This window comes from Gracilinanus agilis, chromosome 2, assembly GCF_016433145.1.
Source record: "Gracilinanus agilis isolate LMUSP501 chromosome 2, AgileGrace, whole genome shotgun sequence".
Classification (NCBI taxonomy): Eukaryota; Metazoa; Chordata; class Mammalia; order Didelphimorphia; family Didelphidae; genus Gracilinanus; species Gracilinanus agilis.
In genome coordinates this window covers 691,404,583-691,419,570 of record NC_058131.1, presented here as the reverse complement: position 1 = coordinate 691,419,570, position 14,988 = coordinate 691,404,583, and the positions used below count along the sequence as shown (strand labels likewise).

General features: G+C 45.4%; 1 protein-coding gene across 2 annotated transcripts in view; it reads right to left on the bottom strand.

The window, feature by feature from the left end:
• PSTPIP1 (proline-serine-threonine phosphatase interacting protein 1) overlaps positions 1–11,960 on the bottom strand; it is a 94,486-nt gene extending 82,526 nt beyond the window's left edge. For both annotated transcript variants that reach the window (XM_044662911.1, XM_044662912.1), the window contains exon 1: positions 11,516–11,960. In XM_044662911.1, coding sequence (XP_044518846.1) covers positions 11,516–11,548 — 33 coding nt within the window. In that variant the 5' untranslated portion in view covers positions 11,549–11,960. The remainder of the gene's footprint in view (positions 1–11,515) is intronic.
• Positions 11,961–14,988: the final 3,028 nt, after the last annotated feature.

Sequence of the window (14,988 nt, the reverse complement as noted above, 5' to 3'; positions counted from 1 at the left end):
GTGTATGTGTGTGTGTGTGTGTGTGTGTGTGTGTGTTAAGACTCTGACTGGTGAGCAGAGGTTTCTGGAAAGATGAGCAAAGAGGGAGTAGAAGAGGCAGAGTTGGGATGGTGCATGATCATTGAGATGGACTTTCTATGTTTTCTATTTGTGACATAGAAAAAGAACTGTGGATGGTCTTGGGAGTCTAAAGACTTAGATTTGAGTCTTGGCTCTGCCATTTAATAAAGAGAGGGTAAGGTATTGAAGGGATACTGGAGTTATTGTCTCAGAACCTGGGTTCAAATCCTGCTTTGCTCTTTACTAGCAAGCTTTACTAGCAAACAAGTCCCTCAGCTTCTCCCAAAGGGTTGTACCAGATAACCCCTAAAAGCTCATTTGAGTTTTGAGTCTATAATCCTATGAGGCCCTGGGAAAAATCACTTAAACTCTGTGATCCTTGGGTTTCTCATCTGTAAAATAGGTATAATAATCCCTGGCTAAACTACTGTAAGGAGAGTGCTGTATAACTTAATACATTATATGAATGTGAGCACCACTCGTACAGGAGTAGGCAGCATGGTGTAGACCTGGATCAATTCCTACCTCTAATATATACTGGCCATAAGGTTTGGGGCCATTCATTTCTTCTCTAAGGATCCCAGGCAACATTCTTAGGTATAAAGCAAACACTGACTCTCCTTGATAAAGGCAGTCTCCTCTTTGGGAATTGAATTCAATCTATACCAGTGAAATCACTGGTCCAGTCCAAATGGCCATCATTCATATCTAAGGCTTTGTTTTACGTATTATGATTCTCTCAAGGCTGATATATATAGTGATCTCATAGCCCCCACCAAAGAATGTTGTCTTCTGTCCCAGATCTCTCCCCCTACACCTCCCTGCATTGACATGAGATTGACCTGCCTGGGTGAGCATTGGCCCAACAGCAGTTGCCCTCCCCAGAAATGGGAATGGAGGATTTCTCCAATAACTAGATACCTCTATTCATGCCCTGAAATCAATGGGACAGAAGCTCAGATGATGCTATGTCAGAAATATAACCCAGGCTCCCTTACCACCATAGACTCACCAAGACTAGAAAATTGACACCACCAGCACCACCCCCAGGCTCCCACCTCTAGCCAAGGGACAGGTGCCAAGTTCCAACACAGACATCTGGAAGAGGGAGAGTCCAGACCTAAGGAACTAGGTTCTCTGACTCTCTGCCTGTGGGTCATTATACCAAAGGAGACATCTAGAAACTTGATGCCATTAGAGAAGTCCACTGGGCATCCCCAACAGTACAGATGGACCATAGGTTCAATATGAGTGAGGCAGCAGTGGATGTGGTTGCCAACAAAGCTAGTGAGATTTTGGACCACATTAAGAGAGCATGGCTTCCAGGAAGAGGGAGGAGGTGGACTCACTGTACTGTGCCCTCATCTTGAGTACTACATTGTTCAGTTCCTCGTGTTATAAGAAGGTCACCAATGAGCTGAAGTGTCTCAAGGAAGGCAATCAAAACGATGAAGGGCCTTGAGATGATGTCCTGTGAAGACTATTTAAAGGAAGTAGGCATGTTTCATCTGAAGAACAGAAACCTCAATATGACTGGAGAGCTGTGTTTAAGGACTTGAAGGACTGGTATAAGAAAAAATTATTGAGATTAGCTCTGTTTCCCCAATAAGGCAATACTAGGAGTATTGGGAAGAAGCTGCAAGAAGGCAAATTTAAGCCTGATGTCAGAAAAAAAACTTTCTAAGCATCAGAATAATTCCAAAATGGAATGAGATGCTTTGAAGGGTGTTAGGCTCCCCCTCTTTTGAGATCTTCTAGCAGAGGTTGGATGGCCACTTTGTATTGTGTGATAATTAGATTAAGTCTACACTGCCCATCTTTAGATTTAATCACCAAAGGTGAGAGTACCTCCAATCTTGGGAGGTCTGTAACCCATGTGTGCTAGAGTGGGTGATGAATCAGAATCAACTGACTGCCCCCTAGGCCATCCTATGAGAATCATCTATTATGATTGGACATGCAAACAAGGAAGAAGGCACAAGAAGTGATGCATAAGTGAACCCTTTAAAAAGAGAGAATTGAGTGAGTCAAAGGGTCTTCTGGTAAAGACGGCTGCTGCTGAAGGAGCTCTTCTGGTCCATCGAGGAGTGCTGGCTGGAATGACTGAGACTGCTTTCAATATCTTCTTTAGAAGTCCACGTGGTGAGTTTAAGACTGGATCTTCCTGAACTTCTCTTAAGGAACTTCCTTTTAATAGATTCTGTGAATGAAGCTTTGCTTCATTCACCTCCGGGCCTCTGGGCCTCTGACTCACGGCTGAGGGTTAATTAGATCTACCTGGATTAATTAGAGGATCGTAGTAATTTACCTACTGTGTTAGATTCTTATTTCCTTATTTCCTCTCCCTCTTCTCAATTGTAAATAAACTTTCATAAAAGTCAATTTTGACTTGAGATTATTCTTAATTGAGGATTGATAATTGTTCAATCCTCTGGTGACCATCTTTTAATATATTTGACCAAAAACCCTTGTTCCCCCTTACAATTGTAGTGGAGATTCTTTTCAATGGAGGTTGGGCTATGTGCCTGCAGAAATCACTTCCACCTCTCAACTTCTATCATTCTGGTTTACCTGGATTTAAATCTCTCTCTTTGGAAATGAGTGGAGCTAGCCAAAAACTCTTCAATTATGAGCCATTTTAATGAATTAACTTGAGTAAAAACTGTTTTTTTTCCCTCCCTTAAACATCCTTGTTCAATGCCATCCATGCATGTCCATAGTGACAGGACAATGCAGTTGAATTGTGCCATCTACACCACTTTCCACAGTCATAAGACCAAGCAAGCCAGCTATTAATGGCTCTGTCCCTACCTCTGGCCATGGTACTGACACTTGTTAGGAGTAGTCTTTGGCTGGTTCTAGACTTCTCTGGAGGTATCTTGCTCTCATCCTTAGATGCCTTCCAGCTTAGAATGGAATAGCTTGTGTGGATGAGGGATGGAGGGAAGAGACTTTGGCCTGGGGCAATAAAGGAATAAAGCAGCCTCCTCTGGCCAAAGGAACAATAGGCTTGGATTGAGAAGATTCAGGTTTAAGTTCTGGCTTTACTATCTACTTGGTATGAACAAGTTTCTTTGCTTCTTAGAGATTCAGTTTCATTATATATAAAATGGGAATGTTTATATTGGTACTGCTTACCTCACCTGACTGTTGTAAGGAACAAGTTTTGTGAACCCTCAAATGTCATACAAATGAGAAATGTCTAGGAGGGGTCCCTTCAGCGTAGCCTCTGACTCTACTATAGCCAGACCCTAACTAAACAGTAGCATAGACAAGTTAGTGAAATAAAAGGAAATTTGGCCTGGAGTCCAGAGAAGAGAGGATGGTGGTGGAAGGGTACATGCATCATACAAGGGTGGGTCTATATCTTTTCTTGTAATGCTATATTATAGATGTTTCATTTCAATTTTACTAGCATATTATGTGCCCTTTACTCAACCCAGAGTAGAGATACACAATTCACATAAGACATGCCCTCATGGAACTTATAATCCAATTGAAGGTATGACACAAGCACAAATAGTTTTAATACCCAATAATATATGATAAATGTATTGGAACAGAGCAAGGTGTAGTTTCTGCAAGAATGTTGTTACTAACAAGGTAGATCAAGGATGACTTCCTGGAAGAGGTGGCATTTTAGCCAGGCTTTCAAGGATGGATAAGAATAGAAGAATGAATAAGATAGAGAGGAAAAGAGATCATTCCAGGCATAGCAGCCACAAAAACATCTTGAAGACCTACAGTTGGGCCAGAAAGTGAACTCATGCCTGTAGGTTTCAGGCTCCCCATCTGCAAAAGGTCATATGTGAATGAGTGGTTTTGGGACAGAGGCAAGAATGCATAGTAAGTACTTAAATGAATGAGCAAATGAATAAATGAACTAGCTAGCCTGGTGATACTAACAATGTTTCTGGAATAATGGGAAAAGGCTAGTTTGCATCTCTAAGTTCCAAGTTAACTTATGATTGAGATTGGGGATGGGGAGGGGCAGGAAAGGGAACACTGGACTGGGTTTTAGTCCTGGCCCTGACGTTGACTCAGGACTTGTCCTTGGGTAAATTCTTTCCCTGCTCTGTAGTACCTCAGTTTGCACTCTGTAAAATGGAGGAGTTAAACTTAGTGATGCTCTAAGATTTCTTCCAAAACTAAGAATCTTTAACTCAGATCATTTAACTCAAACCTTTCATCACTAGAATGAACTTGTTAGTCCAGTGTTTAAGGCTCTCTCCAGTCTCTAGCTTACTTTCATTCTCCTTCTCTTTGGGTACTCAATAATGCAGCTCAGTTGTTTGCTGGATTTTTTCCCCCTTTCCAAATTCAAGCAATTTGAACTCAGTCTTTCTGAATCCTCCTATGAAGTCTTCCCTTGATTCCTCCTCAGCTGAATTGATCTCTCTCTATCCTCCAAGTTCACTAAAGCACTCTGCCTGGATCTCCCCTTTGCTGCCTCCACAACCTTTGGCAAACCATGAGCTCTTTGGCCATTTCTTCTCTTTGCATCTCCAGCACTGAGATAAAGCCTTACCCCAAATAGGTTTATGGTGCCATAGAAAGAAGATTCTGAGTTCAATTTCCACTTACTACTTTTCTCTCAAGTTGCTTCCTCTCTTTCGCCTCTATATCATCTCAAAAATGAAGAAGTTGAACTAGATGGCCCCTAATGTCCTGTTCATCTCCACAATAAACCTAGGATCCTAGAGTAACTAAATATATTCATTCATTCTATGACTTTAAGCCAGTGAAAGTAAGTGTGTCTTTGGTTTGTTATCCTGGGTTAAACTCCAGTGGGTGATTCCAGCTTCCCTTATATGTACTGACTTCCTACAGTGATAGAGCCATTGGTTTTTGTGGTTCAATGTACTTTATTATTATTATTATTATTATTATTATTATTATTATTCCCACTTTAAAGATAAGGAAACTGAGGCTAGCATACATTAAACGACTTGTCCAGGGTCACACAGCTAAAAGGTTTCAGAAGTAGGATTCAAACCTGATCTTCCTGATTGCAAAGTCTGTTCCATCAGGCTGTTTCCCAAGAGAAGAGATGGCATGGGGCCAGGAAAGAGGTAAAGAGTCACTGGGGGCTTCAAGCCTGGAGTTTCTTTTTTCCCTTGAAAATTTTAGGAGGATGACCAATTGGGAAACAAAGTCACTTTCATCAGAGTGAGTGAGCAGGATGGCCTGCCAAAGAATGAACTCCAGAAGTGAGAGTCAGAAAATATGGGCTCAACGCTATCCACATCCAGAGAAAGAACTGTGGGAGCAGAAACACAGAAGAAAAACAACTGCTTGATCATATGTGTCGATGGTTGGGGATGCAGACTCTAAACGATCACCCTAGTGCAACTATCAATAATATGGAAATAGGTTTTGATCAATGAAACATGTAAAATCCAGTGGAATTGCATGTGGGCTATGGGAGGTGGATGGGAGGAGGGGAGGGAAAGAACATGAATCATGGAACCATGGAAAAATATTCTAAATTAATCAATAAAGGAAAAAGAAAATAAAAAAAAAGAAAACATGGGCTTAGGCGCCAGCTTTGACAGTCCTTTGTTCACAGGCAATCCACCCTATTTTTATGGGGTATAAAATGGGGATTATGATACTTTCACCATTTACTTCCCAGGGTTATTGTGAGGAAGGATCTTTGCAAATCTACAAGCTGTATAGAAATGGAAACTCTCATCATTTTGGCCCAGCCAGTGGGTCCCAAGGTCTTAACCACTCATTCAGTGTGAGACCAACCCAGGGGACTGTGGTTCTGTCTCTATGGCTTAGGTATCTGTGGGGTGGTGGTCTCTGACTCCCAGAATCTTCCTCCCCTCAGACCCCATTCTCACCCCAGCCCCAGCTTCTTAGGGGAAGCAATATGAGGGATTATGCTCTTGGCTTTGAGACTGGGGGCCCTTCTGCCCACCACAGAAGACAGCCTGCCAACATGGTGGTTGCTTCTAACACTGTGGTGATGGAGAAGACCAAGGAGACTAAGCCCCCTCCTGGCTTACTGGCACCCTCAGGTCACTTGGGCTGCTTTTCTGCATGAGTGACTCTTCCAGAAAACTGAAGCATTCTCCTTTTAGCATGCCAGCTTTTTAAAAACATCTCTGTTTAAGCATTGAGGGTGACAATCTTTCTTCAAGTGACTAAAACTAGTTTTGTAATGTGATCTATTAGAGGCAGTACAGTGAGAAAAATACTAGTTTAAGAATCAGAAGTCCTTTTCTACTAGCAGCAATGCAATAATCCAGGACAATTCTGAGGGTCTTATGAGAAGGAATGCTAGTCACATCCAGAGGAAGAACTGTGGGAGCAGAAACACAGAAGAAAAACAACTGCTTGATCACATGGGCTGATGGGGACAATGATTGGGGATGTAGACTCTAAATCAGTGGTTCCCAAACTTTTTTGGCCTACCGCCCCCTTTCCAGAAAAAATATCACTTAGCCCCCTGGAAATTAATTTTTTTAAATTTTAATAGCAGCTAATAGGAAAGATAAATGCCCCTGTGGCCATCACTGCCCCCCTGGATCGCTGCAGCACCCACAAGGAGGCAGTAGCACCCACTTTGGGAATCACTGCTCTAAACGATCACTCTAGTGCAAATATCAATAACATGGAAATAGGTCTTGATCAATGACATATATAAAACCCAGTGCAATTGCTCATTGGCTACAGGAGGGGGGTGGGAGAAGGGGAAGGAAAGAACATGAATCTTGTAACCATGAAAAAATATTCTAAATTAAATTAATTAAATGAAATTTTTTCAAATTAAAAAAAATAAAATAAAGGACAACATAAAAAAAGAATCAGAAGTCCTGGTTCAAATCCCAAATCTGTCACTTTTCTCCATGACTTTAGACCTTTCTGGACCTCAGTTTCCTCATCAGTAAAAAGAAGTGGTTCTACTAGGTCTTCTCTAAGGTCTCTTCTAGCTCTACATTTCTGTTTTTGAGATGGAAGAGCTCATTGAATTTGAAGTCAGAAGACCCAAGTTTGAATCTTTGTCTGGCTCCTTCCTGACTGCCGTGACTCAGAGCAAAGCACTTCCTCTCTGGGTCTCAGTTTTCTCATCTCTAAGATGGAGATAATTATCTTTTCACTCTCCACCTCATGGGTCTACTGTAAGGAATGTTATCTGTATGTGAGAAAAGATTAGTGATGTCAGAGAGTACAGCTTCCTGATCACGTTTTGCCTGCCCTCTCCTGCTTACAGACATTTCTATAAGCTGTCCTTTATGTTTGGGAGGCCCTTTCCCCACCCTTTGGGGAAATCCTTCCCTTTCTTCAGGCCCTCCCTTAACACCTTGAGAACTGGACTCTTTGAGTTCTTGTGCCTGCTTTTTTTTTGTTTTCCTATCAGCATCCAATAATATCAATGTATGGGCACCCCCTCTGTAGCTCCTTATTGCAGAGGGCAGTCCTACTTCAGGAATGTTTGAGACTAGATCCCTGGGGCTTCTTCCAACTCTGAGATTTTAGGAGTTTATTCTCATGTACAATATGTTTCTTTAATGAGTGGAGTAGCTGTGTAATCCGGTTGTTAGCACTTTGTGTAAAGAAAAAATCAATAGATGCAGAATGAGACTTCTCTAGGCTGCCAAGATGCTGTTTTGGCTTCCTTTCATCCGTGTCCCTTAATGGCTGTGGCAGCCACGTAAATGACTTGGGATCATGGATCTGAGCCTGGCAAGGACCTCAAGAGCCATCTAGCCCAACCTCCTTGTGTCACAGAGGATAAAACTGAGGTAGTTTAAGAAACAGACAGGATAGGGCAGATCTGGGGACTGAAATCCCCTCAGTATCCTCACTTCTGGACAAGGGAGGTTCATAAGCCTTGAAGTGTGATGTTATTGCTGGCCATCGTTATTGCTATTATTGTTACCATTAATTAATGTTAATTGATAATTAACTAATATTAATATTACCATTATTGCTGTACATGATCTTTTTAAACAGTGTCAGGAAATGAAAGAACAGCTTTAAAGAAGACCAAGAACTCCTCCAATTCGAGCTGTCCACTGTATTTTTTTAAATTTTTTTTTTTAAATTTAAACCCTTAACTTCTGTATATTGGCTCCTTGGTGGAAGAGTGGGCAATGGGGGTCAAGTGACTTGCCCAGGGTCACACAGCTGGGAAGTGTCTGAGGCCGGATTTGAACCTAGGACCTCCTGTCTCTCGGCCTGACTCAATCCACTGAGCTACCCAGCTGCCCCCTATACACTGTATTTTTGTAGAGTTCTTTTATACTCAGGACCTTGTTTGATACTCTCAAGCACCTTGAAGAAGGTAAGCTGGAATGGTTTTTTCTGATTTCCAGATGAAGAAACTGAGGCAAAGATTAACTCATGGAATCTGAGAGTTGAGAGAAACCTTGTTGGCTAAGAAACTTGCCCAAGATTACGTGGGTTGTTTCATGGCGTGGCCCAAATGACCCTCATACTGGCTTCTTGCCTCCTAGCCAAAGTCTTAACTTTTGTGGGTCTCAATTTCTTCCTGTGAATATTTATTTACTAAGCATTTGGTGCTAGACTCTGAGAATACCAAGGCACATGGGAGTTTGCCCTCAAGGAGTTCATATTCTGAAAGTAAAATGTACACAAAATATGTACAATATGTACAAGAATGTGTACAAAATAAGTACAAAAATAAGTCTTTAGGAAATAAACACGAAGTAAGAGTGGGAAGACCAACAAGGAGGGGAAATCAAGGCAGCACGGGAGGTTAAAATGAGATGTTCTGTGATGTCTAAGGTCCCTCTCAGCCCCAAATTTCCAGTCCTCCTGTGGTCTCTCAACCCTACCCAGTGAGCCTAGAGCCTCTCTCCCCTTCCCAAAGGGAGAAAACCAAAGATGCCAAAGAAAGGACAAAGCAAGCAGAGACTGCTGAGGCTCCCTGATGGAGTTGGGTCTAAGCCATTCCTGTGAGCCAATGGTGGGCACACAAAGGGAGGAGGAAGCTGGGACTTCAACCCAGGGACGATCCCCTGGAGCAGAGGAGAAGGGCATAAAGGAGAAGAGAGGCCGTAATCAGGGAGAACAGGAGGCAAAGGAAGCTCGGAGGAAGATGGGCTTGCCAGTACAGCAGGCTTCTCAGGAAGCTATTTCTGGCGGGTTACTCAGCTCTCTCCACTACCTGCCACACCCTCCATCTCTGCCATTCAGAGCAGCCCCAGCTCTTCCCTCCACCGTCTCCCCTGAATCCTGTTCTCTGTCTCATCCTCATGTCATCTCTAGCAGGAGCTGCCTTTTGGGTTCCCAACCTGGCCTTTGTTCAACCAACATTTGGAACATCTTCAATCGGTCCCACCTCAAGATAGGCAAAAAGATCAACTAGGCATTACCGTGTGGGAAAAAGACCTCAAACTTGGTATCAAAATCAACAATCTAGAGGTGTAAAGGCTTTTAGAGGCCGCGGAATCCACCCGCCATTCTCCGGGTTTCAGATGAGGAAACTGAAGCCTAGGGAAGCCTTTTAGCCAAGTCACAGAACTAGTGTCTGAGGCAGGATCTGAATCCAGGTCCTTATAAACAAAGCCAGTGTTGCCCCCCACCCCTTTCCATGATGCTGATCAAAGGAAGCGTCCCAACAAGGAAAGTCATCCAAAGTGGAATGGGGTCCCGGCAGAGGAGTGGACTTCCCATATTCCCCAAATAAATGATAGATGAGGTAGTGAGAGAGAAAGAGAGAAAAGAGAGGAGACAGAGAGGAGAAAGAGGGAGAGACAGAGAGACAGAGAGAGAGAGACAGAGAGACAGAGAAAGAGAAAGAGAGACAGAGACAGACAGAGACAGAGACAAAGAGGGAGGGAGGGACAGACAGACAGACAGACAGAGACAGACAGAGATGGAGATGGAGATGGAGACAGAGACAGAGACAGATGCAGAGGCAGAGAGAGAGACAGAGACAGAGAGAGCTGAAAGCCATGGCATATCAAGACTGGTTGGAGGAACTGAGATGTCCTAATTGGGGAGGAGAAGATTCCAGAGACTGTAGTTATTGCCTTCAAAGAGTTGCAGGGCTGCCACATTGGAGAGACCAGCTCCATATGGTCCTGGGGGAGGGGACAGAACTGTGACCGATGCCTAGAAGTGTGGAGGGCTGCCTGTAGCGCGTTCCCCTAAGACCACCCATTCTGTCTATGGCTAATTTATCCATTGCATTGTCCATTAGACAGTGAGCTCCTTAAAGGCAGTGACAATGCTTGATATACAGGAGGTGCTTAATAAATGCCTATGAACAGGCTGGCACGCAGTCACTTAAATGACCAATGAGAGGCTGATGGGCACACAGTAGGCACTTGGTTGACTGGAAATCTGAGGACAAACTTCCTGATCAGGCTAATTCTCTCCCCAAATAGAATGAGCTGCCTCTTAAGGTAATGAGCCCCTCATCCCCAGAGGTTCTCAGTCTGGAATGCTGTAGAGGGAATTCTCAGGTTCTGTATTCTGGGGGCAGAGGCATCCTGTGCTTAGCTCCTTCTACTTCTAGGGTCAAGCTTTCTCTCTAATTCCTCGGCACTTGATCACAGCATGACGCCATTGTGCCTCGGTCCTCTAATTTGTAAAATGAGCAGGTTAGGGGACAGCTGGGTGGTTTAGTGGATGGAGAGCCAACCCTGGAGACAAGAGGTCCTGGGTCCAGATCGGACCTCCGACACTTCCCGGCTGTGTGACCCTGGGCAAGTCACTTCACCTTTGTTTCCTCAACTGTAAAATGGGGATATGAATAGCATCCCCCTTCCGGGGCTCTTATGAGGGTTAAATGAGTATTTGTAAAACACGGGCACATAGTGGGCACTTAATTTTCTCCCTTCCTATTGGGCAAAGGCCCTGGCCGTTTCTTGGAGCACGAGTGCTTCTGAACTCTCTTCTACACCGTGGATGGCATTCCCAGCAGGAGCTGCCCAGCCGGCTGGACCTCTCTGCCTGAGCCTGCTTCCTTCACACGCTGGTCACAGCCTGAGAGAAGCCGAGGCCCGCATGTAGCCGGCAGGGTTTCTCCTGTTTGCATCGGGCTCTGGGAGCCCACGGGGCACCTCGTGCCATGGAAAATCTGTCCCTCTGGGAGGAGGTGGATGCCGGCAGGGCAGGTCCGAGACAAGAAGGAGAGAGCCCCAGAGGCGGGCGAGGGGCCAGCCAAAGACCAAGGAGGACCACAGAAAACAGAAGCGGCCGTTGGACATTTGCAGGGAAAATGTCCCATCCGGACCTCCCTGGACCCTCAGCCTCCTCTTCCCCAAGAGGGATGAACAAGACTCTCGTCGCTGCAGAAGGAAGAGGGAGCCGCTGGGGGCGGGGGGGGGGGGGGAGACACCCCCACCGGGTCCTTTCCCTTGTAAAAGATGACTAAGCCCCCTGGCGCACTCATTTGGAAAAGTGGGAGGTGGAAGGAAGGTGACACACAGCCCTCGGAGGGGAAGAGAAAGCCACAAACTCACAAACTCACCCAAAAGGCATCTCTGAAGTGCAGCTGGGTCATCGTGGGGCCAGCCTCTCGCCCAGATCTCTCTGGAGCCAGCAGAGCCGCCCGAGGGGTCCCCGGCGGCAGCCAAAGGTGGCCGAGACTCGCCCCTCCGGTTTCCGTGCGCGTCTCTCTCTCCCTGAGCTGTTGATGGAAACCCAATGTGGACTGAGGTTTAAAAAAGAAAGAGGGCTGAACCTGTTCGGATTTTTTTTTTTTTTTTTTTTTGGTGAGGAGTCAATGCTGAAATGAGGAAGTAGAAGCTCAGGGCCTGCCCTTTGCTGGCCAGGCAGAAGAGCCTCCAGAAGCTCTTTTCCAAAGGACGGACTGTGCAAGCCGGCCCAGAGACCAAGGGCAGCCTGCCGGCCTCCTTCGGAAGAGGGCCAAGCGGTGAGAAGGAGAAAGAGGGCAAAGACAAGACAGGAACCCACAGGGCGTCTCCTCGCCCTCCCCAGGCCCCCCCCCCCCCACCTTTCCCGTCTGCGCCTCTGCAGCGACAGGGCTCTCGTGTCATCGCCAGCCCAGCGGCTCTTTTGCAATGACAAGCATCCCCACACAGGAAATGTAGCTGCTCCGATACCCTGCGCAAAGGAGCTTCCTTCAAGGGCCCCCAACCGAATCAAGGAAATCATTGTGCTCGCCCGCCGGCCCTCCCTGCCCTCCTCTGGGCTGCAGGCTCTGCTGGGGCCCGGGGGTGGCCCTCGCCAAAGCTGGGAGCATCTCCCACGTGTCTCCGGCCCACGGGCAGCCGCTGGGGCAGAAACGCCCCATCACGGCGGCTCCTCGTGGGAGCAGGAGCAAATGAAGGCGTTTGAGGCAGGATCATGGATCTGGGGGCTGCCGCAGCCTCCGCAGCGTGTGGAGCCCCTTCATCTTCTAGACCAAGGTGGGGAGCTCCCCACAGAGGGGAAGCCATTTGTGAAACACCGAGCAAACTCACATCCAGAAGCTGAACCCAGTGAATAACAACAACAGCAATAATAATAATAATAAATAATAATAACAATAGCTAGTATTGACATAGAGTTGTATGGTTTGCAAAGCACTTTACACATATTATCTCAATTTCTCCTGACAACAACCCAGAGAAATAGGCACAATGGTTGTTATTCCCATTTTACAGATGAGGAATGTGAGGCACAGAGAAGTGAAGTGACTCACTTGGAATCACATAGCTACAAAGTGTCCAAGTCTAGATTTGAACTCAAGTCTTCCCAACTTCGTATCTCTTTTTTTTTTAAACCCTTAACTCCTGTGTGTTGGCTCCTTGGTGGAAGAGTGGTAAGGGGAGGTAATGGGGGTCAAGTGACTTGCCCAGGGTCACACAACTGGGAAGAGTCTGAGGCCAGATTTGAACTTAGGACCTCCCATCTCTAGGCCTGGCTCTCAAACCACTGAGCTACGCAGCTGCCCCCAAATATCACATTTTTGTATCCCCTACCTCTCAAATTCTCCAAGCCCAAGGGACCCCTGGGCTAGACCATACTGCTCTTCAAATAATAAGCCCTTGGGCATCCTGACTTGCCCCTTCCCCACTGAAGAATGGCCCCTGAGGCTCATGATACAAGCCAAGTTTGCTCTTCTACTCTCTCAAGAAGAAGGTGGAGTCAGGATTCTCAAGACTGATTTTATACTATTCAGCACCCCAAAAAGATCACTCAAGGGGGAAAGCCCAAACACCCAGAAGGTAAGATTTGATGGACAATAAGCAGAATTCCTTGCCCCATAATAATCGCCCTCGCTCCCTATCATGGTGCCTAAAGTTCCACCGATAAAGCCTCATCTAAGTCCAACATCCTTATTTTACACAGGAGGAAACTGAGGCTCACAAAGGAAGCCATGTGGATAGTAAGAACCAACATATGAACCAGGCGACCAGATTATTATTTCATTGGTGCAGGGCAGTGGTCCCCCCAGTTTTTGATTGTGTACCTTTATCGGTTAAAAAATTGAACATCACTCTCCCTTTTTATGTATAACTTGTGTAACATATAATACATAATAAATAATTCATGTTTAAGTTTTATACTTGTACTACTGTACTACATAATTTACAGAAAAACTAATTTTACAAAGAAGAGGTAAAGGTGAAATGGCAATTAGTCCTGGAGGTAATAGGGAGCCACTGGAATTTATTGAATAGAGGGGTGGCACGATCATTCTACACATTCATTCATTCATTCATTCATTCATACATTCTACACTTTAGGAGAATCACTTTGGCAGCTAAGAGGATGGATCGGAGTAAATTGGAGCCTTGAGACAAGGAGACCAACCAGAAGCTCATTATGATAGTCCAGATGAGAGGCAAGAAGAAACTTCACCAAGATGGTGACTGTGGGAATGGAGAGAAGGGAATGTACTTTAGAGATGTTGTCAAGGTGAGAATCAGGGGTGAGTGAGAGGAAGGAGGGAAAATGACCTTGAGAGTGCAAACCCTGGTGACCAGAAGAATAGGGGTGTCAGAAATAGTTAGAGGGGAGTCTGGAGGAAGAGTGGGTTGGGAGGAAAGAGAATGAAATGATATCTGGTCTGCAGATAGCAGATAGAGTGAATCTGTGATTCATTCTATCCTTGTCTTTCTAGAAAACTAAAGGGTCTAGGTCAAGGGACCCTTACTCCCTGGCCATTGTCAGAGTCCTGCAAAGGGCGTGGAACCAGCAGAGAGGAGCATGATGTAGCCACGAAGTCGTCTTGGGAGAAGAATGTGGGGATGCTGAGGACTGGGAAATACAGCCACTCAGCTGGTTTAGAGAGCTTCTAGTTACTGGGGGCCCCTGAAGAAAGGGAGCTTGTGGGAGCAGGTACAGAGAAGAGGATATTGTTGGGGAGTGTCATTGTGTTGGAGACAAGACCCTGAATTGGGAGGGTAGAATGGGAGCTCCTTCCTGCCCTCTGATTGCGGTCAAACTACAATTTCCTAGTGGTCCCCACTCTGGAGACCCCTCATTGAAGGAGCTTCCAGTGAAGACACTCTATTAATGAGGAGCAGCCTTCACCCAAGGACCTAGAGCCAGCATGGGTCAGAGGCCTTCCAAACTCCATAATCAGCCTTCTTTCATGGAACAAATTTACCTTTCTCTTGAGAGAGGTTATCAACCTTCATGGCCAGAACTCTTCCTGCCATACCACAGAGAAGATTGTAGAATTAGATCTGGAAAGGGCCTTAGAAGTCACCTCTATAAACCAACTCCCTCAACTGGGGCTTTGACTCCAAATGCAATTCTACTGCTGAGCCTCCTGGTACCTTTTCAGAAATCCAGGCCACCCCAAAAATTGGAACATGAAGGGATGCCCTTCAATTGGGGAATGGCTGAACAAATTGTGGTATCTGTTGGTGATGGAATACTATTGTGCTGTAAGGAATGATGAACTGGAGGAATTCCATGTGAACTGGAAGAACCTCCAGGAATTGATGCAGAGTGAAAGGAACAGAACCAGGAGAACATTGTATACAG